This window comes from Sesamum indicum, linkage group LG8 (genome assembly GCF_000512975.1).
Source record: "Sesamum indicum cultivar Zhongzhi No. 13 linkage group LG8, S_indicum_v1.0, whole genome shotgun sequence".
Lineage (NCBI taxonomy): Eukaryota > Viridiplantae > Streptophyta > Magnoliopsida > Lamiales > Pedaliaceae > Sesamum > Sesamum indicum.
Window position 1 is genome coordinate 15,762,252 of NC_026152.1, and position 25,088 is coordinate 15,787,339.

Here is a 25,088-nt window from a genome sequence, read left to right on the forward strand (position 1 = left end):
GAATCGAACACATCATTAATATGTATGATAGGTTCCTAACGTCGACACCCGATGCCCCTGCATGTGCATGCCATCTCATTATTTCTTGTAATGCCTCAGGCTACGACATAGATGTTTGACTAGCAATTTTCAAGTACAATCAAATCATGCACAGTCACGAATATTCTGAAAGGTTAACATCATCCATGTGAGCGTGCCATATGCTACCAAGCACCCAATGTTATGGCACCAACACCTTAACCCATCACTATATCGTATCGTGCTAGCGCTTGATGTCAAGTTTGACACACAAGCTTGTACAACGTCTTAAGGGGCTAACATATTATCCCCGCCAGAATAAAATGATGCCCTCATCATAGTAAGGATAACTTTCTTAAACATCTTATTGGTGAACATACTTGCTTCCAGTCACAATTACTCTTCGTATCGAACTTTAATTTTTTTTTTTTTGGCAAAACCCACTTTATTGGACTCATGTTAAAATAATGATGTAAGACCTGCGACACTCGCACCTAAATGACCCGCATGCCATGCTATCGCACGATTACTGACAAGAGATGTCAAAATATTGATACGTGGCCCATTGTCATAATTTTTCTTTCTATGTTTTTGATCTAGGTTATTTATGACTCAAAAGTGTACCAAACAGCTAACACAGCAACAAATGATTGGTCATGTGTTTGAGTCTTAGTATTTTCGGCTATCTTACACTATGCAAGAATCTTGCATTGTCACACACATTATTGTTACTCGTTCTCCAAGATTATCTGGAGTTACTTTTTACTCCTCTTTATTTGTTGAAATAACCATATATATTTATATATATTATGGACAATTACACTTATCATATGTAACTTTTTGTAATTTTGAAAATTAGATCTAGTACAGCTGAGGTTTGCATCAATCTAATAAATAGGTCTTTTATATTAGTCAAAATTTACTAAACTTTTTGATATTATCAAAAAAATTGATATTTATCCTCTATTAACTTATTGCAAGTCAAACAAAATTTTTATGACTAAACCGCTTTTATAACTTTAAAGTTGTACCTCCCCGTATGCATTAATGTGTAAAGATATATAAGGATAACTTGATTATAAAAAAATTTATTTAACCTGCAATAAATCAGTAATAAATCGATCGAGAATAAATATAAATATTTATCTATTTTTTTTATTAATTAAGCAAAATTTGTGAATTTTTTATTCACGGATGAACTTATTTGTTAGACGAAATCAATTAAAACTAAATGTAATTTTTTAAATCATATTGAGTTTATGTGTAATTATACTAACTCTCATAGAAGGAGAGTGTAATTATATCTATATATTATCTTCACCCATTCTCCAAAATATCTATAAATCATATGGAGTTTATGTGTAATTATACCAAATTTATCATAGCATGCATACTAGGATGCATACAGTCAAATTGTGTGAGTGGGGGAATAAACTTGACAGTATATTGACGGTTAAAAGATAATGTATAATATTTAAATTTTAAATAATTATATTCTTATAAATATTTAAGGATATAATTAATATTTTAAAACTTGATGTTGCGATGCCACAAATCGCAATGAAAATATGACTCTTTTTATATTAGTAATAATTGTTTTTGTGTACATATAATAAATAATTATTTATATTTTAAAATATATTATAAATTAAAAATAAAATATATTAATTCAACAGTTTGATTAATATAAAATTAAAAAAAAAGTAATTAATTATTTTATCAATTGAAGCACGTCTCTGAAATCAATAACAATTGGTGCGAGAGTGCTAAACATCTTTTCTTTTATAATAGATTAAACTGATATATAATCTATGTTCGTTTTGGTGAATATATACGTGGAAGGACGTGATTGGTTGGTCGGACAGTTACCTCGAGACAGCATGGCACACTCGATTATTCAATTCTATCTATCTCGTTCAGCGGTTGAGGGGAGTGTGTGGAAGGACGGACTAAGGGGAGATGGCCTCTGCAACATACTCGAGCCTGGCTGGTTCCATCGCCTCAATTCGCAGACGACCCGCCACCTCCCAATCCTTGTATACCTCCCTCCCTTGTCACCTCAATGGAATTTCACGCCTTAGACTCATCTCCAGCTCAAGAACGCAAGCCAAGTTTGAGAAATTCCAAGGCCAGGAAAATCCGGAAGAAGACGACGCACAAGAGCCACCAGTTGAGCAAGTCGAAGAAACTGAAGAGGATGACAGGTCCGGTTTTATTTTGGTGTTAATGCTACTATTTCATTCACTTGAACTCCGTGTTCTGTTGTTGTGAATGTGTTGTTTGTCCTTGGAAATAATTAGCTGCTTCCTTTATTGAAGTGTTAGTATGTTCGTGTAGATGCTTTGTTTTGTTTGTTTTCTTTTGATTTTCAAAGAATAAACTGTTTGTCGTCAGGTGGGATTTTGGTTTGCTCATGTATTGTTATATTTAAGACTAAGCAGAGTTTGGGTGTGTTTTAGTAGGACCTCTCTCCAGATACATTGCATGAGACGGAGGAGAATTCTAAGGAAGGTACTAGTTGTAGAAAACTGGTAATACCTGGACGAATAGGGACTACCCCGAACACATGACAAATTGTGAAGCAAGAGAGACAAATCAAGTAAACGTTGAACAACTTTGCTATATTTTGAATGTCATCCGAGAATGTTTTTCTCGGGGTAGATATGAGATGTGTGCACAAAGTATTGATTAGACCACAAAGCTTTGGCACAAAGTGGAATGAACTCCATGAAACTAGTTTTATCTTATGTTTGAGGTGTTCAACTTTTTGTGAGTAAAGGGCAGTTCCAAGAATTAGCTTTGGTTTTGAAGGCATTTAGAGGAAGATTTTGGATTTTTAGTTAAAGTTTCGGAGAATTTTAGGCTCCTTCCTCATGATTGGTGGATTTGAAGCAACGATTTTGTCACTAGTATTAGTAGTGTAACATATTTATAATTGAGTAACTGCAACAGTTTGTCGTGGATGTTTATGGGAATTGGGGCTAAGGAGCTCATAAACTTATTACCTACTGCTACTGTTCACTGTCCACAGAAACAAAAACTTTACCATCCCTTATTAGCTCATTCAGAGGTAGAGATATCTGTGTCAGTCAATTGAAAGTGGCAGAACTGGATTATCATATTTGAAGCTTTCTACTTCCACATGTGGGTGTTTGCTTCTGAAATCCTTAAATGCTTTATCTCTTATGGACTTAAGGTCTATGAACTTCTTGCTTGACAAACATTTGCTGGGTGTATTTCATAGAATGAATGTTTTGAAAAGGAAAATAAGACAAGTATTCTTACTAATGGGTCTATTATTTTGTTGTACTACTCGACAAGACACGGAAAGAATAATACTTATTGAACTGAATCTTTTCTTATCGACTATAGAATCATTGACTTAATTTCCATTCCATTTATGCCTCTGCCTTGTATTCATGCTTAGTACAGAAAAATACAGTAGACCAGCACAGCAATCACACTTACTAATAGATGATATAAGTGCTTTAGCATCATTCAATAATATGTTTTCAGTATTCTATCAAACATGCTCTTTTGTATAATTTAGAATGTTGCTTTTTCTCCAAAGAATATGTTTAGCAAGTTTACATGCTTTGTGTCAATACAACAATGAGCTGAATATTTCAAAGTGGAAACACTTCATTTCCCCATAAGTTTCAGATTAAGCACACACTTCAGTCAATTTGTTTCTTTCATTAGATATTTGCCACAAAAGGATAATTTGAACTAGTCACCAGCCTCTCTGGCTTTTCTAGCTTAAGTGTTGACCCTGAGATCATTTTCCTGGCCCATATTTCCTTTCTGGAATAATTATAAGTCAATTAGAGTTGATAAGCTACTCCGTTTCTCCGTCTCTGCTATTTTGATGACAGTTGCAGACACCTTAATTCCTTAATGGTTTCTGATGCAATATAACTCCCGTACTTGCGATCCATAATTTGAGGGAAAGGTATCATTTTGTACACGCAATAGAAAGTAGAATGTATCTCCATAGTCCATTGAATGGTTACTCTATTTTTTCATACTAGTTTTTCTTTTTGACTAATAACAAGTTTTATCCATCCCAATATGCCTCTCCATGACATTAGGCACCAGAAAAATGTATTTAGATAGTTCAAATTATTTCCAGATCCCTGGATAGTGGATGCAATAAATTTACATAAGTGTGCCTTAATTTCATATGATTTGTGTTTCAGTTGCTTGCCTTCTGATTTGGAGGGTGCAGTTCGTCAATCAGGCCAAGCAAGTGCGGAGTTTGTTTCTTCAGGAGGAATGAGAGCCATAGTATGTACTTGCAGATTTGTCAATACTGTTTCAGTTGGCTAGCTGAAATGACAGACAAGGACATTCTGCAACTATTTAGTGATTGCAAGTTCAAAATCTTTCACTTGTAACAACTTGAAAGTTGAAGCAAATTGTTGTGTTACACCTTTTGTTTCTAAAACCTGGAGCATCCAATGCTCCAACCATGGAGGATTTGGACTCAATTGTAGCATTTTTTCTCCAATTGAAGCATGATTCGGGTTTTTCTTCTTCTTAAACAATTAAACTGGGTGATGAGTTCAGTTAATAACAACTCTTTTCTGGGGAAAGAAGAAGGGATAAAGAAAAGAACAACCCTACTCATGAAAGATGAATAATTTATGCTGTTTCATTTTATACTTAGTGTTAATCTGGTAGTTTTAATTGCAGGATGTCCATCATTGTAGTATATTTTTTCTGTTCCAATTTTCTCTCTTTTTTCTTTTCTTCTTTCTGTAGGTGGAGCTATTAATTCCACAACTGCAGTTTCTTGATGATGAAGGGGCACAAATTGAGCTTTGGGAACTGTCCAAAATATTCTTGGATACGCTTATTGAAGAAACAGGGTGCCAGGTTGGTTTGTGATATATCTGGGATTGTAGTAATAGCATTGGGACTCACATGGTAATGCATTACAACTTTATTTATGAATGTATATATGTGTTTGTTATATACATATATATATGCACAAACTGGACAGGAGGTAGGTTGTAACTGATCAGTACAGAGATTGAAGAAGCTTAGCATCTGTCATCTCATATATCTATGTACCAGAATATCTTTATTTTTCACTTTCTTTATCAACCTCTGAAAACAATGGTTGCTATTACAACTATATGAGTTAGGGTAACCAATTTTTTTCTAGTCAAGCAATGCATCTTTTATTTATTTAGCTCGATATGGGCATCCAACATCTCTCCTAATTTTTCCTGAGTTGATTAAAAATATTGAGATGTACATGCGTTTTGACTTGTAGAGAATTAAAGCCATATTTCCTGATGCTGGTGCTGCTGCACTATTGAAGTATCAATGGAAAGATGCTGCATTTGGTTTCGCCAGGTAAACCATTTATATGCATTTATCTTTTATCATCAGTTGTAAATATAACTGATTTTGATCCAGTCCTTCAATCAATCTATTTGCAACTCCCGCGGTCATTAATTAGCTAGCACAAGATTGTCACATGTTACGGATATTCTTTTCACTGTCGTTGCTACTCTGCTTTTTTTTTTTTTAGCAAATAGACATTAAAACCTTTTTATATACATATAAGTATTTGAATTTTCAAAATAAAAAACATCTCAATAATATTAATGAAATCAGATAATTATGTTGGATTTCATCACGTGTCTTTCAAGTTGGAGCAACAGGGTAGCATTTCCTATTGTCTTGTTTTCTTTTCCGCAATGGGGATTTAGGGATTGTTTCTATTGCATGACTTCGACATGTAAAAGTAAGTATTGATTCTCAGATGAAGTTCTTGGAGAAAAAAGATCTTCAGATGAGTGTGTGCAGAATCTCTTCATTTGGAAAGAATTTTCTTTCTCTGAGTACTTACATATTCACAATCCTTAAAGTAAGGGTCATTAGCGTCTGTGTTTGAAGAAAGTAGAGATGGGAGTGGCGAAGCTAAATATAAAGTACTAAATTGCAGCACTCTAACTGCTTCTTGTCCGTATGCTTTTTTATGTAATACTAGTTCATCTTATTTGTCCAGTCTAGGTGACCGAAAGCCTGTGAATAGTGAAGACGAGATTGTTGTGATGGTGGTTCCAGATTATCAGATGTTGGAATATGTCCAGAAAATTGCATCTGACCTCTCAAATGATCCAGTAATGATGCGTCCTCCTTTGTCTCTGTATTTGCATGTGGAATTATGTAGCACATAGAACAAATTCAATGGGAAACTTAAAGGAACCTTTGGCATGTGGTATTTTTCCTTTTATTCTGATTTTTCGGTCGGGTTTCAGGTGGCTGGTTTTTTCATTTCAGACCAAAGTATCATGGAATCTCAAACTTATTTACAAAGGCCATATTCTACTTAATTTATTCACCAATAACCCGTTTTACTATCTCATGGTATTCTTAAATAAACTCAAAAACAAAAAGAATAAAAATAGATAGACATTCAATATTAGGTTGCTCCAAATTCACCTTTTGAATTCCATGGAAGCTATATGTAAATTACCAAAAGACCATTCTATGAGCCCATAAATTGTTCCCTAACTCAACATTACTTCGAAAGCTTTTAGACTTCCATTAATATGTGGCATCCAGAAGCTCATATGCCCAACCATAGCTGCGGTAGTGATAAATTATCATCTGATAAATGTGTTTAGGTGAATAAAACATAAAAATTATAGATATTGTTAGGTAAAAGAAGATAGTAGGTAGATGATGACAGTAAATAATCTAGTGATTTTCACCACTTCAATAATATCTTTTTTTCTGTCTGTCATAATACTTTAGATTTTTTAAGGAGCATGCTTATGATTGGCAAGCTAAAATAAGAAAATGTCTGTTAGGCAATGTTGTTTATTGCCAAAAGTCAAATCCTAATATAATGAATGACATAAAAATTTGCATTCTTTCCTCTTCTCTCCTAATCATGTGATTGTTACTGTGGTGAAATGGGATCCCAAAGGTTTATTTGTTGTTTACGAACATATACTTGCAATTTTCAAAAGGCATCTGTTACATGCAACAGTCATCTAAGACAGAGAAGCATTGTGTGGTGTCCAGTAGCAAACTATTATCAAATATAATCAGCTAAGAGCATTCCTCACAATAATTTTAAATGATATGGTTAGCCTAGGCCTCTTATTATGTGGAACCCACGCCTTGTTAGTGAAGATGTTGGAGTCGGCATCAATGTTCGACGATTGCGACGGAATTTTCTGAGGTATTGTAAGTTATTTGTGATTGTTCAATCTTTATCATTTCAAACCAGGGGTTTGTGGGTTTGCTTCAGGAACAATCTCTGTTTTACCTCTTCCTTTAAAAAAATGTTTTCTCTAATGTGTTATGGAACTACATCTCTGTCCCTGCAGTTCATGTTTCAAACTGCCGTTTTATTTGAAGTGGTTTAAGTGGGAATACCACATGAAAAATAGTTGATTATGGAAAGAGATGGTGTCTCTTTCTATTTTTCCTTTTCATTCATCTACTTATGTATGTTATTTGCTTGCTTACTTTTTCTTTTCCTTTTCTGTGTGGGGAGGGGTTGTTTTCCTGATACTTTTACATGAAACTACATGTCATGTTTCAATAAACTTGCATTTTGCTTTATCTTGAAACAAGTTACTTAAGCCTTGTGCTCACACATTATCACTTTGTAGCACTTTTACAGCTGTCTACTCGATGAAGCCTCTCCCTTCTGGTGCTGTGTTTAGATGTTACCCTGGGTAAGTTTTCTTTAACAATTTCACTTTATTTTCCATGTAGCCAATATTTGTGAATTGTATCAAATCCCTTGCTAATGTATTCATATAATCTGACGGACAATTAAGAGACTTCAAAGTAAACATAGCACTACGTAGTAGTTCAAAAACACCCAAATTCTGAAAGTTACTTTCCATGTTACACTAGAACTGGAAGTTTTGGTTACTGTGTACTGTTAAATTTTCTTCTTACATCTTACGTTTTCATAATTTCCATGCTCACTAGTCAAGAAAATTTTATACTAGTCTCCTCTTGTGCAAATTTTAGGCAGCTCATGTCATTACTCCTTGCTTAATAAAACTAAAGTTCCTTTCTGAGTTATACTAGAATCAACTCTATACAAATTCAGACATGTAAAACCACCTGAATACTATTAACATATTCTTGTCTCACATTAGATTGTGGAAGGTGTTTTATGATGATAAGGAGAGGCCAAATAGGTATCTGCTTGCTAAGGAATTGATACGCCGTCCTGATATAGAAGACCTCGAGGTTAGTTGCTCTCTCATTCTTGAAAAGATTGTTTTATTTCCTCTTATTTTTCCTCTGTGATGGTTACAGATGCTTTATTAGTCAAATCTTTTGCCCCTAAAAAGAAAGGGGAAAAGAAGAAAAGAATTATAAGAAGCTAATCCCCAATAACAGAAAAGGATAAAATGAGTATGTGTTTTCCTTTTTAAGTTGTTTGGAGATTCAGCTGCAATATGAGGTCCAGAACGTGAGTTTTGCAGACACGAATTCATCAGGAAAATGCTGATAACTTGCTTTTTTCGGTTTTCTGGCAGATTATTTTTGGTGGACAGGACAAGTCAGAGAAGGGAACATCTTTGTTCGATCAAGCAGTAGGAATCTTCTCCTCGATAAATCGTTTTATGAAAGTTATTTCCAGATGATTTTGGCTTTCATTGAATATTTGCAGTTCTTCTATGTCAAAAATCAACTAATATTTGCGCATCTACTGGTCACACTTGATTCTTATTTGACAGATGCTGTTCGAAATTGCTTGTATAATAGCTTGAATATTGTCCCTGAATTTTAGGGATACAATAATACTAATGAAAATGTAGTCCTAATTTTACTGAGAGTGTTGCCTTTTTCTTTTCTTAATTTTTTTCTTTCGCTTTTGTACTACTTAGTTTTCTTGGTTGAAATCTAAGGTCCTCAGAGAAGGTTGAGAACCATTCAATCCAATTATCCAAGTCTTCAGAGATATACGAATGTTGTTCAACAAGCTCCTGTAAATATAAAATCATGATTGTTAATTTGTGCTCTCTTCTTTTATCAGATGATTGTTCTTTTGTTCTCAGTTATACATCAGAACCTACAAGTTGCTCATTCTCTTTCTTCAATGGATATCTTGCAACCTCAGTTTCTCAGCAGTTTTCAAGTGCATTCTATATTGTAATTGACCGTCAGGCAATGCAGTTGACAATCACTGTTTGTGTATGTGGGCAAGTAATTCTGTAGCTATATTGTGTATCAAGGAATTAATGCATAATACAACTACAGTCATCTGTGTTCTGATCTTAGCTGTATAATGCTTCACTTGGCTCATTGAAATTATGGGCTGCCGTGTGAAAAGTTACATACAATCATCCCAGAGAGTCTTCGGTGTGTATGTCTTAAATAGAATGAACCTCCATCGCAAGATAACTGTGAATAGAGGCATTCTCTATCTTCTCGAATGGACAGTGGGCCTCACCGGCTCTGTTGATCTTAGTGATTGACAGGGGTTTAGAACCAATCGACATGCTTACTAGAGACCTTGGCATTCCTCTTAGGAGTTTGATATCGATTGTTCTCGTAGTTGGCTTTAACAATGAGAGAATAGAGTAGCTCGGCCTCAGATGAAGTATCATATGGCATGTTTAGTATGCTGCAAAAGAAATAGCACAGAAAGCGGGGATTTGGAATCTATACAACAGAAAGAAGAATGAAAAGATTGAGAGGGGGAGGGGGAGTAAAGCAGGTAATATACGTGTCAAGAAGCTCCTCTAGAATAACTCTCTGTGATGGTGTAACATAATGAATACAACCTCTCGGACACTGACCAACTGCAAGCTGAACTTGATAGTCCTCAGCATGCCCTGAGGAATAGAAGAATGGTTCAATCAGGAAATCTGAGGGGATCAATAAACTTTTGCTTGGCCTACTCTCACTCCCTTAGATCACAGTCAAATTCAGATTATTGTTTCTCAGAAATACCAATTCAACTCGTCTTTTCTTTTCTTACTTCTTACTTTCTTTTACATTGGTAAGCAAATATTTGTACTTTATCACCGTAATAAAGAGGTCAACACCAACCTTGAGAAGCTGCACGCACTGTCCCTGTTACTGAAGAGAATTTGAAAGCATGAGGTGCTCTATTTACACACGAATATGGACAGCCTGCAGATATTGAAATGAGAGTGAACAAAAGAGTAAGTCTGTCCCCTCTAAGCCAACAGTAAAAGAACAAAAAAGAAAGGAAAAAGAAGTTTAAGTTGCGACTCAGGTAAGTGAAGATCGTCATTGTAGCAATTGGAACTAAGAAAGTTGTCCCCGTTGAAACATGAAACATGCATGGTTCTATGCATATTTTTCTTGCATTTAAGAGGATGAAAGTGCAGGTCTCATACTCATATTAAGCGGGTAAAGTTTGACTTGATATTTCTGTAAGAAATATAGGTCTCATGCTTCAGCCCAGAATATAACACGAAATTAATATCTAATATTTTTAAGAAGCAATATTATGATGTACCATATGTCTTCCTATCTCCAAGTTCATCATTAATACCCACACTGTGTTACATGGTTTCAGACAGCAAGAAGCTGAAGACTTGCAATAAGAAGAGAAGTACTTATTCCCAATAAGTTGTTTGTGATTTAACCGTGGGTCCAATAAGTATTTGAGTATAATATAGGTAGCAAGATGTCAATACAAGCACGAGACAGAGATGGTAACAAGGACAGAGTTCCTTGATCTTCCACCATTCTTTAGGAGGGTCAAAGCAATTATATATCCATCTACAGTGCAGGATAGAAAACTATCCAGGTGCCAAACCATTATTTTTACTCATGTAAAAGGTCAACGTAGAAACCATACTGGAAAGAAGAGAATCATCCTTTTTGGAAGAAAATATACAGGTATTGCTAAAAGAAACTTGCAAAAGTGGCATCAAGGGGATATCTAGAGTCAAGAATCATCATATATAATGAACAGTTTCAGATTGCTTGTTTAAATCAATCAATACAGCCTGAAATTCTAGGGAAGATACATATATGTGCCAAAAGTGTTGCACCCCTTTCTGGACCAAATAATCTGAGATGGATTATTTCTTTCAGCCATTATCTTACTGCAAAAGGGTTGCTAATACTGATTCAAAGTATTACTGGTAACTTGCACTAAAAATTCATATGCTTTCAGATCCTTTAATCTCAGCCATCTTCTTTAAGACTGGAATATTAAACTTTTTAGTGCACTTTGGCAAGAAAAATACGAAAGAAAGATCTTTATTTCTCAGAAGTACCCAGTTGCTATCATCAAACAAGACGTGTTTAGCATAATAACTAGAATATGGATACTAGGGATACTGCTTTGATCTTAGCAAGCTAGTGTTAAAAACAACAAATAGACAGATCCACAAAATAGTAAAACAGCATACAAAGTCCACTACTTCAAAATAGTTATAGTTTGAAACAGAAAGAATAATGGAAGTGTTGGTACCTTTGCCAATGCAAAGAACCTCATTGACGAAGACATCAAATGCTTCACATTCTGGTTGGTCAAATGGATCCAAACATTCTCTACACATATGAAAATTATGCGCATGAAAATCATGAATTACAGCACAACACTGGGATTGATAGAAGATGAAATCACCAGACAACCTGCTGGCGAAAAGTGTAACCTATAGTACATATATCATAATGTGAACAGTAAATGAGTTTGTTCCAATTGTGAAGGAACTTGCATATCCTTAATTTACCCACGGTATCTGGAGTGAGAACAATGTCGAACCAATGCAATACGCCAATACCGTGGTCCCCTCAGAACCAAAGGTCTCTTTTTTGTCTACAATTCCATTAAAGAGCCAAATGATCAGTTTGTCCAATTCTGCCACCAACTACCTTCCAACCTCAATCGAGATACTTATAACTATGACAAAACTCTTGCTAAATCAAATAATGGTGTCATTTGCTGTGGTAACAGGTAAGTTGATACAATGAAATTTTCATTTGCTCTAGTTCTTAACCAAATAATGATTTTTTAGGAAAAAAAAGTGCTAAGTCCATTTGTAGTTGTGGAACTGCAATACGAATTGCTACTCCATAAAGTAATGCTCAACAAGGAGAAACATTAGATTGTTCTGTTTACCTCTCAATAATTTCTGATTTGCTGTAGTTGGACAAAATCTGTTTGATACAGCAAATTAGTTCTGGTTAGCCGCTCTCTAATTAAGAAATTGAAAAATGACAGTCTTTTAGAGAAACCTATAACAATGGAGAGAACCCAAGTAGGGGTTGTTCATACTGTAAACGAGGTTGACTTTTTCCTTTTTTGTCATTTCTTTGATGTTGTCATGGGGAAGAGTGACAGGTTCAACGGGGCACTTGGTACACTAGAAATTACAAAAACAGGAACCTGCGTATTATTACAAAGAACGACTCACAAATTGAAACTTTTACAGCTACAAGTTCATAAAGTTCAAAACCGCCTTAGCATATCAATATCAACTACACTAATTCAGAAGAGACCTTTATAGCTATAGAAGTGGCCCGGAAGTTAACCAATTGCTGATAGAAATTCAACTTGAAATGATCCTTATCAAAAGAAGTTAACTACAAAAAGATGCATCATGCAATGAATTCCTAAAGGCAGCACCAGTCAGAAACAGTGGGATGGGAACTGATATAACAAAATATCCACAAGAAATAAAAATCAAACACTAATGAGCCTTTGATCCTAGAGAATAACGATACACGTTATTGTAAACAATTACCTCATAGGCTTGAATTACACGCCGAATCATTACATCCGAGTCTTGCCCACCTCTCTTTAGGTCCGGATGAAACTGCTTCACCTGCAAATCCCCTCACCCCACCCACAACACACACACAAATCCGAATAATTATTAAAAAGGAAAACAAAAAATCCTGAAGAACTCATATGAGTAGAAGTTGAAACAGTCCAGAAGAACCCAATAACAGAATTTTCAAAAAAACGATTCCTGAAATGATCAATTACCTTGGTTCGAAAAGCAGCTTTGACTTGCGCAGATGAGCATTGAGGGTGAAGTCCCAGCACACTGTAAGCCCAAGAAGTTGTGAAGGGTTCATCATCCTCATCAAGATCTCCATTCTTCCCACTACCAGAACTGCACTTAACTCCAACCGAAGAAGAACAGAGCGATGGTTTTCCAAATTTAGGAGTAAACGAGCAGTAGCCAGCGGTCGGAACACTGTGGGTACTGAAGAACAAGAGCGGTGAGATTCCAACCGCCGCAATATTACGATTGCAGAGAGAGATGGGTTCCATTTCTGAGACTTGTCTCTTTCCAGCAATCAATTGGACTTCTCACCTGAACAAAATTCGTGGGATCGTTCGTTCTTGTCATCGAATCTCATTCGTGGACTGAAAATTAGGGGAAAATAAAAATAAAACCCTCTTAATCTCATCCACCAATTTCCTTGATTTTAAAAAAGAAATCCAAAAAATTAATTTTCTAACCAATTTTCCTCCACTTTATAGATTGGGCAATTTGATGAATATTGTTTCAATTGATTAATTGATTATTCTTTTTTGGGGGAAGATTAATTGCATTGAAGAAACAAGAAGCACAACATGCCAAGTTGCATACAGCTCCAATTACATACGATTTATCATAGGTTTTTATTTTGGGCTAAATTGCATATTTAGTCCAACAAAAAAGTTTAGGATAAAAAATTTAAAATATTGCAATATTGATCTCATATCTAATTTTCTCTCTATAATTAACAAAAGGTTGCATGGTCATTTCACGTGCCGTTAAGTCAGTTGGGTCACGTCTTTAAATTATCAAACTATTCCTTTTTTTAAATTATACATATTTTAAAAAATTTAATATAAAAATGTAAAAAATCGCTATATATTAAAATAATATATTTAAGTCAATTAAAGGCACTTTGATCATCTCCGTTAAGTATTGACAAAAAACTAAAAATGATTTCAACATTGCAACTATTTTTAATTTTTTGCACTAAAAGTGAATTCTTGTAAATTATGAGATCAAAAAGCACACCAGTCCCTTTTTTATGGGACCAAATATACAATTTAGCCTTTATTTTGATTCAATTCCCTTGTTGACTTGACTCAAATATATATTGATTGATTAATTTTGTTTTGGTCAATATATTGATGTGACATTTTGAATAATATAAATATAATTTTATTAACTAATCTAAATATGTTATTCATTTTATATAAAAATTTATACAAATTTAAAAATGTATATTTCATACAGAAAATTAAAGATTGAAAATGAAACCAAAATCAAACATGACAACTGTTCTACCCCTGCATTTTCAATATTTATTATTTAACCCCAATCCTTGATTGCTTCCAACAAACCTATGAGGTACTTGTGCCTAAGCTCATTTAAATAAACAAGCCAATCAATTCACCCTTTATTTAATGAATCAATTTATCCACTAAATTAATTAAAACTCAAATTAATTGATTCAATTAATTAATTAATTAGTACTTTCTTTTGAGCCTTGTCTAATTTAATTAGACATAATTAATTTAATCGAATTAAATTATTCCAAATCAATCACACTTTGCATTAATTAAGACCAATATGTATATTAACCACTCTAGTAAATTATTTTCGACATCGTCTTTAATTCAATCTTTGGATCAAATGCATCTTGATGTGAATTAATCTTATTACTATTTCATAAATTATTCAACACTTAGATTAATAATCAGTAAGAGACGAGCTTTTTTCAAGCAAGAGTGTGACTCTTTAACTCGCTCTAACGATAACCATACGCTCATAGTTCACCTGACTTAGTGACGACAATTTTCTTATTACACATTTTGATATATGTGTCGATGTAGTTAGGTTTTGACTTTTGATGATAACAAGTTGGTTATAGCCTATAGGGATTCTGGTCAGTAGCCCACCAACACACACAATGCAAACGTAATCCTCCTTTATAGATTTGTGAGTGTCATCCTTGCTTTTTTTTTTTTTTTTTTTAAACCCCAAAAAATATATACTTATCCTATCAAAGAATTTCATATACGTACAGAAAATGAGACATTCTTCTTACAAGTGTGTCTTAAAAATAAAAGTTTCAACAAGGTCATAGATGTTCATGTCTTAAATATTCTTAACTTGAAAAGTTTAAGACGAATGTCGTAAATACATATTTTGTTAGATATCTATATTTGACTTATGAATTTATCTATGTTTTATAATAAATAAATAAATAAAGATGAAAATTGCCTAATAAATAATATTTAATGAGGAAAGAATATTTAGATAACTCCAAGAGTAGGTATAACTCACAATTTATTAAAATATTTAACGCCATTAAAATTAATTGATTGAATGAAAATGCACGTGTGCATTATTTTAAAAATAGTATGGCTATTTTTGCTATTTTTAAATATGAAGGGACTTTTTCGTGAATTTAGTAAAATATCGGGGGTTTTATGAAATTAACGTAAAACATATGAACCCCGTCTCTCTCCTCCCTCATTCGGAGCTGTCATCATTCCGACATCACATAGACGAGTTTCCTCTTTCAATCCTCTGTAACTTCTCTCTTTCTCACTCTAAATTTTCTCTTTCTATATATATGCACAGATGGTTTTTTATGTATTTTTGGTAGCTACATTTTCTATGTGTTTATTTTATTACACACATTGGCCCTAGGCGTACAATCGTAATCATCGTTTTGGTGCTAACTGCTCTCTTATTCTTTATCCATTGAACTCCTGTTCCTCAAATCATTGATTCCTTTGTCACATTAAACTGGGATTTTCTAAAATTATTGATAATTCAAGTGATTTAGCTCCTTGTTTCCCATTTTTTTCCCCCTGGTTGATCAGGGTTTTTCGGGTTGTTTGGATGCTGAGCTCTGCAGATACAACAAGTGCGCACAGTCTGGAGCATTTTCTGTGGGGAGGAAGTGATAGACACCATGCGATTGTTTCCGGTTTCATCCAGCTCAGATAGTTCACCCACCGGGCAAAGCAGCTCGGGGAGAAGTCGGGCATTGGTGTACCTGAATGTATATGATCTCACTCATATAAACAGCTATCTTTACTGGTTCGGATGTGGAATTTTTCATTCTGGTATTGAAGGTATAATCGATTTTGCATTCATAATTCAATGATTAATTTATTTGTTAAAGCGCCTTTTGCTTGTTATGGACTGAGTTTACCAAAGCTTTGTCTTTATATGTATAATGCCGTGTAAATTAGGCATTCTAACCCCTTTTGATTGCCTGTTGATGGGCATTTTCCAGGAAAGTTATTATCTTAATTTGGCCAATTTTTGATTGGTAGTAGTTGGACACCAGTGAGACCTTATGCTATTATTTTAACATTTTCTTAAAGATTCATACTTCTTTGGAAAAAAAGTAATTACCTTTCCCTGTTTTAGTTGGGTATGGGCATTAAGGAGGAATATACACTGCTAGAAGAGTTTGTGTATTTTGATTTCTTGCAAACTTTGCAGATAATGAATGCTTGAAATTGTTTTAACTTTTTTTTTTAGGCTGATCACTACTGTATAATTACTGTAGGGTAATATCAGGTGATAGCACAACACTTCTCAGGATTAAGAGTGGCTTAATATGTATCTAAGTATGAAATGAGTTATATGCTCGGAGATCGCATGCATCTAGGAGTGTGCCTCTGTAGCTAACTGCTTGAAAGGCTTCTCAAACTTCTTCAGCTGATGTAAAAGGAGGTTAGAATAAGTAGTCAAACAAGAAAACAAGAAACAATTATGTGCCTCTTATTTATCCCTATGTATGATTGACGGTACATAACTGGTCTCTTTTGTCTGTCGCTGTGACAACATTAAATGACAACTTGGTGGTTTGACTTTTGATCCCCCAAATTTATCTCTTCTTGAAGCCCCAGAATTTTACAACTTGAATAATTTCCGAGGAAAGCTATCATATTGCTGCTTCTATCGACACCAAATATGAACAGTGTGTCATGTGGTTCCTATAGCTAGTCTCTGACATACTTTTGTCTGTCCTGGATCAGGGATTTTAATTTCCGTACTCAAGGAAAGAATGTCTGAATTGACTTCACTCACATGGTTATTATTTGCTTTACCATATCATGTGACAAGCATATTATGTGATTATCATGTATTCCAAATCCCCAAGATCAAATCTTCTATTATTCATTCAAATTGGGGACAGACAGTACTGCATGAATTAACATTTTACTTTTAGGCAGTTACTGCTATATTCAATGTGAATACTCAGGGTGCCACGTGCTTAAATCCGTCATACCTCCTACAGAAACTTATATTAGTCATTAATGTCTTCCTCATTTCTAGCTAGAAAGTCTGAGGAGACATCATAGTGTTGCGCAAATGACAGTTGCATGTCTATGTTATTTAAGTTTTCTGGTAAAATTTTGGAGAAATTCTTTTTTACTATTTAACTTGGGAGATACCGTTATTTTATGTTTACTTGGTATGGGCCGCTTCCTTTGGTTAGGTTAAAAAATGAAGGTAGCATGTATCTTTTGTGACTGTTGTTTGTGTTTGAATTTTATGGTTTCTGCAACTAGTATATGTCAAATACGATTTTGTATCTAAACCATTAAATACTGAAAATTACATATCTAGCATGATTATGGCAACACATATGAGATATTTTGTCGTATATGCCTTCATCATGTTACATTATTTTTGTGGGAAGCATCTTTGCGATCTGTAGCAAAAGAATACAATTAGGTCCTAGGTGAAATTAGTAGTTACCTTAAGAATATTTCGCTGTTGGATGTAATCCATTATAAAGCTAAGCAATCCAGACATGATGGAACTATTGGTGACCTTTTCATTTGAATGGAACATAAGGCTTTCTGGAAGCACTTTCTTGACCTGTTTTTGTCATATTTGTATGTGGTGGCTTTGTGTTATATGTTTCCTCTTCGTGTTAATCTTTTAATCTTTAGTAATAAATTTTCTCAATTTAATGAAGTAGCACATGGTCTGGAATATGGATTTGGAGCTCATGAGTACCCATCCAGTGGAGTGTTTGAGGTTGAACCTAGAAGCTGCCCAGGTTTTATCTTTAGACGCTCAATCCTTTTGGGAAGCACTGAGCTGTCTCGGTCGGAATTTCGGTCATTCATGGAGTATCTTTCCAACAAATATCATGGGGACACATACAATTTGATTTCTAAGAATTGCAATCATTTCACTGATGAAGTTTCTATGCGTCTTACTGGCAAACCCATACCTGGGTGGGTGAATCGGTTGGCTCGACTAGGTGAGAAATAAAATTTCTCTTATTTCTTACACCAATGTTTGAAGCTAAGTTGTCTGGTGTGATCTCTATCAAGGGCAAAATGACACCCATATTTTTATCAGTGCTTAATTTCTAGTATTTGTTGGTATGATATATGATTAAACTCATAATTAGCTTCTGACCCTCTGGCACAACTCATATATTAAGCCATTATGCCCTTAAAGCATAGGTATTGCCATTTCTTAAATAAGCTCCCTCTCTTCCAACCAATACAGTTTAAAACGGAAAGAGGAAAAGGAAGAGAGAGAGAGAGACAGATCTTGTAAGAACTTTTTAGTGTGAGTGGGATGTCTAATGGTCTAAACTATCTCTCGTTTCCCGCTCCTCTGTAATTTCAGGTTCTTTTTGTAATTGTCTGTTGCCTGAAAGGATCCAGTCTACGTCAATCTCACGTGTTCCTGATTTTGAAATCTATTCAGGCAAGTGTTTGATATTTTTTGGCTGTTCAGATATGGTATATATGCTTTATCATTTAGTCATCATGTGTTATTTGTATGAGATTATCCTTTCCTACATATATATCCATGATCATCTGGGAGTGAAACTAGAAACTAAAGTTGTGCGGAAGAAAATAGAAAATTGCTGAATCAAGTTGTCTGTGAAGATGTCACCAAATAATCTTGGAATTTCTCTACCATGCTTATTGAAGAATATGGATCAAATCAGCATGACACCTGTAAAATATGTTTCATTTTGTTCTTACATTATTAGTTTAATACTTTTTATAATCTCAAATTTTCTCAAACAATTATGAAAAACAGAACTAAAAGGTGTCCTTTTTAATTATATAGAAAACATAATGCGTGATTATAAAAATTTGACTAGTTAACTGATATCTGTTACAAATTTAAGTTTGACAGTAATGTTTTGTTTTAAGTTTATTTCGGAACGCTTTGCTGTGTAGTGATGAGTTGTGACTTGTGCTATTTGTATTTTCCTGTAATTTTACTACCTTTTAGAACTTTCATAGCATCATTTAATTTATATTACCTGATAATAGTTTTGTACTCCGACCAATACACAACATCAATCGGTATTACTGTTGCTACTACTACTTGAACCATGCCTGTGATTTTATATCTCCAACATATTTGTTTTGCTTGTTCTAACGTATTTTACATTTTCTGAAGCAGAAGATGGAATTGATTCTGGCGGGTCATCTGCAACAGAAGAGAGTGAAGAGGAGGATCTAAGTCATCATCTCTTTAGCACACCAGATGGTGATGTGGAAGTTTTGCAAGACAGACCAGTAAGGCTAGCGAAAGATATTCTTTGATTTATATTTTTCTCTCTAAAATTTCTTAATTATGAACGTGTTGTCTTGTTTGTACAAGTAGTGTGTAAATCTCCTTTGTATTTCGCCAAACAGTGTAGTATCAATCAATCTATTCGAGTGTCTTTGTTCTTGATATTTTATGAGGTGCATAGTTTCTGTATAATTTATTTAAGGGTAAATTATATTTTGCTATCCGAATTATGTTCGTTTTTACATTTTAACATCTAAACTTTTTTTTTGGTCAACTTATCATCTCAACTTTGTGAAATTTGCACTTTGCTATACATGATATATTGTTGTTGATTTTTCTGCCGAGAAAACATAACATAATGTGCATGCGTGAATAAAATCACATCACATAACCCTTAAATATTATATGCGCGATGTTTTTCTATATCTATATAAAAATATGAATAGTTTCTTTCTTTTTTTGGTTGGCTAAGTTACCCTTGTGATACTATTCTTTTTAAGGATAAAAATTGTAAAACAATATACTTATTAATTCCTATTAACTACTTTTCACATTATTCATATTTATTGCTTTTCACATTATATTTATTTACTCATTATTTTTTATTATTTCTATTCATAATATAATATACTTACTAGATAAAAAAATACTCCTATGATATAACATGAAATGACTCAAAAAATCATCAAAATGGAAAGGATTTAATGTGGAGAAATTACTTGGCATATTAATGAGAATTAGTTAGATCACTTGACATATTAAAATTGGTTAGATAACAAATGAAAATCAACTAAATGAATCTTCATGTTAGATTACAACTTTTCTTGGATCTAAAACTCTCTCTTAGTTAAGCAACTATTAGTATCATGTTCTAAATGAGTAGACATGCATCAGTTGTTCTTCATTGTGCATTACTACAATAACAAGTCACTCGCTGTTCCCATAGTGGCTTCCCTATCTTTTAGAAAGTCGCAATGTAATTCTCGCCCTGTCAATAGTTTGGATAGACTAGATGCACTGATGGTGAAGAAAGACTAAAACAATTATATCTGGACCAAACCGAAATCCATGGTCGTGCTCCCAGCAGTTGCCTGGGATGGGCAGCAGGGGAAGCGAAGGCAAAACTAAGTAGACAATTAGACACAGAATCATACAGCAATGCAAAATAAGCATATGAAAAGGACAGCAATCAAGCCCATTAGCTTAGATGTTTGCCTGCCTGATAGTATTGCAGATAGTAGGTTTTAGTAGATCTATGGTACAAAGTATTATATCATCTTTTGGAGATTACAGTTTATCATACATACCAGGATGCATAACCTAGTATGAAACTGGGGAGTCTTGGCTCGAATTATTGATGAACTGAATTAATAATGACCAACAATATCCACAGAGATTGATGAAAGAAATCGGGCACCCAACAAACTGCTTTAACTGTAGTGCAACTGCAGCTACAGAACAGTATGCCCATCTTGGTAGTTCCAACCATGAAGTATAATATGAGGAGTAATACCCTGGGGAGCCTCAAAGTTGAGGTGCACTGTCATTAATTCCCCAGGTACCAGTGAGAAATAGTTGTCAGAATAATGAACAGGCAAAATGCGAACATCTTCACTGTCTGTGTTACCCGTTTTTGAAGCATGGACAGAGAAATGAAGAAAGAAGGCTACTCCAGCATGAGATCCACTGATTTCGATAACTCTCTTACCACTGGTTTCCGTAGAGAAGTTCTTCCATATCCTCTGCAATAAACTTAGCTCCTTTTTCTTCTCAGGCACATTCAATACAGCTTCGGATGAAGGCACATCAAAATCTCTGCTGCCACCTTTTGCAAAGAAATTGTTATTATGGATTAGACTTCTTGAGTCTGACTTCTTTGATGTATTCTCTATATGCATTCTGACCTCATAGCTGGACCCTCTTATGAAAGTCAGAGAAGTAATTTTGAGGGAAATTTTATTTTTCTTGTATGATTCAAGGAGCTTGAAGTCACCTCCTGGCAGATGTAACCAATAAAAGTTTCTTGATAATACATTGCAGTCTGACATTTTATAGAGTTTAAGAAGAAGAAAATATATGGGTTTGGGGGTTTCAGACTTAGGATACTTCATCTCGAAAATAGATACTGTTCGTTTGGATGGTACAGTGAGCTTGTCAAGGGCTTGGTAGTACGGACAACCACCTTCGAGGTCCCAAACTGAGGCTTCTATTGCCACCTCAGATATTTCATCTGATGTTGTGTTGACTACCTGCATGGTAATTTTTTTCATTTGGATAAATCAACTTATGAATATAGGAAAAACACAAACATGTATAAAATGTATCCTATACACATCAAGGGATTTCCGTGGCTTAAACAACACATCTTACAAGCAGAGACTTCTTGACAACTATAATATACTGTTTATAAGATGATTAAAGTAGAAATGTGTATGCTTTACAAAATCTCTTACTCTATTGATATGTCTGCTTGATAAAACTATGTATTTGTTAACAGGAAAACAATCATTCAGTAAAAATAGGCACTGGTAGCTCAAAAAGGTTGCACAGAGATGTTGATGCCTAAGCACACAGTCTGACGTAGCTCTTTTCTATCTTTTGTAAATGCATAATAGCAGAAGAAAGTTACAGAATAAGAAAATAATGTTAAGACTCACCCTAAATACTCATCAAACTATTGGGTGTATGTTTACCTCTACAAAATATGTTGCCAAATTCAGCTGGACATGAATTGGTTCTGCAGCACAGCGACAGCCATAGAAACCTGCTGTTTGCTCATGGAGATGATCATACAACTGGCCTCTCAGACCTGTCCAAGGGTTTTGGGTTTTCCAAATGAGGACACCTGTATATTTGCTCCACATGCGAGAGGCCCAACCTTCTAAGAGAGCTCTATATTGGGTATAATTAACCAATTGTGCCTGAAATATATCAATTAAGTTGACAAAAGAAAAGATAGATAGTAGCATTTCAGGAGTCATAAATATTTAAGTATACCTTAAGACAAAAGTCGTCAAGATCCCTTGGTGTTCCATATAGTAGAATTTGATTGTCAGCCGATTCTGGTTTTGAATGTGGAATGTACTTGTGATAGGTCCAAACAGGATTGGGCACTTCCTCTATACAACCATTAGGCAATTCTCTGAACAGAGGAATCTGCCATCCCTGTGGAGGAATTGTGGCTCTGATAGTAGCTGCCACAGGTGTTCCTACAGAACCAACCTCAGGATTGAAACCATAGCTGTAAAAGTCATCCTTAAAGAAGTTCTCAGGATGTTGAATTTCATAGGGACCTTTAGTAAAATCCCCCTTGCCATTAGCAAAGCCATCCCACATGGCTCCTTGGACATAGATACGTGTGCCGTCCAGATATTCACTTGGGTCCATCAGTAACAGGGTCTCCTCCTTAGAATACTTCCAGTCGATAGAACTTTCAAAATAGGGGTGCAGTTGTAGATCCTTTTTCAAAGCTGTATTGATATCATCAGGTGGAGCTCGTTCATTGCCTCCAACCCATAGAGCAAGACTGGGATGATTTCTTAGCAACTTCACAGTGTCCCTGGCACACAGCAAAAAGAGGTCATGGTCCAATGGACCAACTGGATTTGATATTGGGACGCCTTGTCCATCACAATCTCCAGTTATCCAGAACTCTTGCCAAACCTACAAAATAGCTAAAATCTCATGTACTCTGTCTTACTATTCAACTTGGGTAGTAAAATTTTAAAGCAAAGCCAGCCACTGCATTTTAAATACTTCTGCAATGACACAAATGCAAACATAAACACATTGATAGACATCGATGCATGCACAGGGAGGTAGAGGAACTAACGAGAAGACCATAAATGTCACAGTAGTGATAGAACTCAGGCCTTTCAGCAAGTCCACCACCCCAACAGCGAATCATGTTCAAGTTCATGTCAGCATGAAATTTAATATCTGTTTTATAACGTTTCTCTGAGAGCCGTAGCAACCCGTCTGACAAAATCCAATTACCCCCACGGATAAATATTGGCTGGCCATTGACCTTAAACAGCCTGCACACATGTAAGATCAGCTTGGTTTCACATGCATAAAGAGTTACTTGTATCAATCCAGGAAATGTTAATACCTTCCACCAGTACTGCTATCTATATGGCTCTCAATCTTACGGAACCCAAAATGCTGGGTCCATGAGTCAGACTCTCCGTTACCTCTCACATCAACAGTTATTTCTACATTGTAAAGGGATTGCTCTCCCATGCCATTGGGCCACCACAGATTGGGTTTATAGAAGAATATCTGCAGAAAAAACAATTAAGCATTCAGAGGAAACCTGTAACTGTGAGCAAACAACTTACTTACTAGTACCAAAATACTTCAAACAAATTGATTCAGTTTCCCTCTGGATAACTCATAGCTCATGCTTGAGAAGAGTAAGCTAGTAAATAACATTATAAATAACTGGATATCAAATCTCACCATGCCGTACAAGGTAAGAAAACTACCATCAACAGGGATTTGTAGGAAATCACCCACCCTTGAACGGAAAGAAGAGGAAAGGAAAGAGACAGCATTATCTGTTCTCTTCGTATGGTTGACAGTCTCTGATTTATAGCAAGTGAATTTTCAGCATTTCTCACATAGTTTTCAACTATCATGTTTTGGTTGTCAGTCTCTCACTTACTGAAAGTGAATTTTCAGAATTTCTCCTTTCCATACTTTTCATACTAATATGTTTCAGGGAACGAGCCTCTTTGTATCTTTTATATGATATCTAGCAACCTTACTGCTCAACTTTGGAGCGATATGACCACTTGTTAAGGTCACTTTTTACTTCTATCAAGCAGTTATCTTCATGACAACTTAAAGAATTACAGCTTTCCTGAAAGGAAAAATAATAGGGGGGAAAAGATAGTGAGAAGAAAGAAACTCCAACAGAGGATAAGCACCCTATTGCTGCACATAATGGAAACTCTTAGTTCATCTTTGTGTGAAGATTCTCCCAAGTAAAAAAGGAAAAAGAGAAAAATCCAAGTGGTCACTGCCTACAAACTCCCCTACTCTGGACAGAAAATATATCTTTCTTCTATAATCTTCATGAAATTAGCTCTTAAGAATTCATATTGTTTGCTATTAACCTGCAAACACTATACTTAATGCTGTTAATGTATAAGAAGGATCATCTGTGAGGAAGATGTCCAAGACTAGAAGTTGCACTTTTGTTGCTATTTCAAGCATTTTTTTGAAGGTAAATTCACGTGGCTGAACATTTCAATATGGACATCAAATTTCTACCTATCATCATATTCACAACCTGGACATTTATCATTTGGAAGCTCCTTCAATTCATATTTCTAATTTCATAAATCCTCAAGAATGATTTCTCTATTGAAGACCGATTGGGGCAGGAATATTCAGATGATTCTTGAAATCATGATCAGTGAAGTAATAATAACAGTAAGCATAGATTAGATAGAAAGGCACAGAGAAAAGAAAAAAATTACATGCCATACATTGTCAGTGAAAGGAACTCAGAAACCAACCTCAGGTAATGTGTACTGAACT

The 25,088-nt window shown here is 34.8% G+C and overlaps 4 protein-coding genes across 7 annotated transcripts in view; 2 read left to right on the forward strand and 2 right to left on the reverse strand.

Moving 5' to 3' along the window:
• On the forward strand, positions 1,913 to 8,848 carry LOC105168903. Its single transcript, XM_011089099.2, has 9 exons — positions 1,913 to 2,222; positions 4,218 to 4,305; positions 4,783 to 4,896; positions 5,300 to 5,382; positions 6,041 to 6,155; positions 7,134 to 7,225; positions 7,662 to 7,727; positions 8,163 to 8,256; positions 8,550 to 8,848. The coding sequence occupies exons 1-9, from the start codon at positions 1,978 to 1,980 to the stop codon at positions 8,655 to 8,657; spliced, it is 1,005 nt and encodes a 334-aa protein (XP_011087401.1). The 5' UTR covers positions 1,913 to 1,977; the 3' UTR covers positions 8,658 to 8,848.
• Positions 9,134 to 13,558, reverse strand: LOC105168902 (chaperone protein DnaJ). Of its 2 annotated transcripts, none has more exons than XM_020696278.1 (7): positions 12,992 to 13,558; positions 12,747 to 12,827; positions 11,733 to 11,818; positions 11,471 to 11,550; positions 10,069 to 10,152; positions 9,743 to 9,851; positions 9,134 to 9,640 (listed from the first exon to the last, which is right to left on the reverse strand). In XM_020696278.1, exons 1-7 carry the CDS (start codon positions 13,280 to 13,282, stop codon positions 9,499 to 9,501), a joined length of 873 nt encoding a protein of 290 aa, XP_020551937.1. In that variant the 5' UTR covers positions 13,283 to 13,558; the 3' UTR covers positions 9,134 to 9,498. The 2 variants fall into 2 exon arrangements, with proteins under 2 accessions (XP_020551937.1, XP_011087400.1); XM_011089098.2 differs by lacking the exon at positions 11,733 to 11,818 and adding an exon at positions 12,122 to 12,159 and having other exon boundaries at positions 12,992 to 13,553.
• On the forward strand, positions 15,481 to 19,708 carry LOC105168904 (deSI-like protein At4g17486). 3 transcript variants are annotated; one of them, XM_020695784.1, is made up of 5 exons: positions 15,481 to 15,547; positions 15,880 to 16,099; positions 17,965 to 18,255; positions 18,633 to 18,713; positions 19,428 to 19,708. In XM_020695784.1, the coding sequence occupies exons 2-5, from the start codon at positions 15,937 to 15,939 to the stop codon at positions 19,568 to 19,570; spliced, it is 678 nt and encodes a 225-aa protein (XP_020551443.1). In that variant the 5' UTR covers positions 15,481 to 15,547; positions 15,880 to 15,936; the 3' UTR covers positions 19,571 to 19,708. The 3 variants fall into 3 exon arrangements, with proteins under 3 accessions (XP_020551443.1, XP_020551442.1, XP_011087402.1); XM_020695783.1 differs by having other exon boundaries at positions 15,491 to 15,547; positions 15,845 to 16,099; XM_011089100.2 differs by having other exon boundaries at positions 15,491 to 15,547; positions 15,845 to 16,099; positions 17,968 to 18,255.
• The window catches only part of LOC105169398 (mannosylglycoprotein endo-beta-mannosidase-like), an 11,442-nt gene continuing 7,069 nt past the window's right edge, over positions 20,716 to 25,088 (reverse strand). Inside the window, exons 7-12 of the mRNA XM_020695874.1 lie at positions 25,067 to 25,088; positions 23,653 to 23,822; positions 23,374 to 23,578; positions 22,539 to 23,204; positions 22,235 to 22,462; positions 20,716 to 21,790 (exon numbers count right to left, since the gene is read on the reverse strand). The exon at positions 25,067 to 25,088 is cut by the window's right edge and continues 182 nt beyond it. Coding sequence (XP_020551533.1) covers positions 20,993 to 21,790; positions 22,235 to 22,462; positions 22,539 to 23,204; positions 23,374 to 23,578; positions 23,653 to 23,822; positions 25,067 to 25,088 — 2,089 coding nt within the window. The 3' untranslated portion in view covers positions 20,716 to 20,992. The remainder of the gene's footprint in view (positions 21,791 to 22,234; positions 22,463 to 22,538; positions 23,205 to 23,373; positions 23,579 to 23,652; positions 23,823 to 25,066) is intronic.

Bases quoted from the DNA above. Each gene is read 5' to 3' on its own strand.
- LOC105168903 (XM_011089099.2), top strand. From the start codon at position 1,978: ATGGCCTCTGCAACATACTCGAGCCTGGCTGGTTCCATCGCCTCAATT. The intron at 5,383-6,040 runs GTAAACCATTTA...TTATTTGTCCAG, and splicing joins GCTGCATTTGGTTTCGCCAG to TCTAGGTGACCGAAAGCCTG. The intron at 8,257-8,549 runs GTTAGTTGCTCT...GTTTTCTGGCAG, and splicing joins CTGATATAGAAGACCTCGAG to ATTATTTTTGGTGGACAGGA.
- LOC105168904 (XM_020695784.1), top strand. From the start codon at position 15,937: ATGCGATTGTTTCCGGTTTCATCCAGCTCAGATAGTTCACCCACCGGG. The intron at 18,256-18,632 runs GTGAGAAATAAA...CTGTAATTTCAG, and splicing joins GAATCGGTTGGCTCGACTAG to GTTCTTTTTGTAATTGTCTG. The intron at 18,714-19,427 runs GCAAGTGTTTGA...TTTCTGAAGCAG, and splicing joins TGATTTTGAAATCTATTCAG to AAGATGGAATTGATTCTGGC.
- LOC105168902 (XM_020696278.1), bottom strand. From the start codon at position 13,282: ATGGAACCCATCTCTCTCTGCAATCGTAATATTGCGGCGGTTGGAATC. The intron at 12,828-12,991 runs GTAATTGATCAT...GGGGATTTGCAG, and splicing joins AAGCTGCTTTTCGAACCAAG to GTGAAGCAGTTTCATCCGGA. The intron at 11,551-11,732 runs GTAAATTAAGGA...TCATATGTGTAG, and splicing joins TCTCACTCCAGATACCGTGG to AGAATGTTTGGATCCATTTG.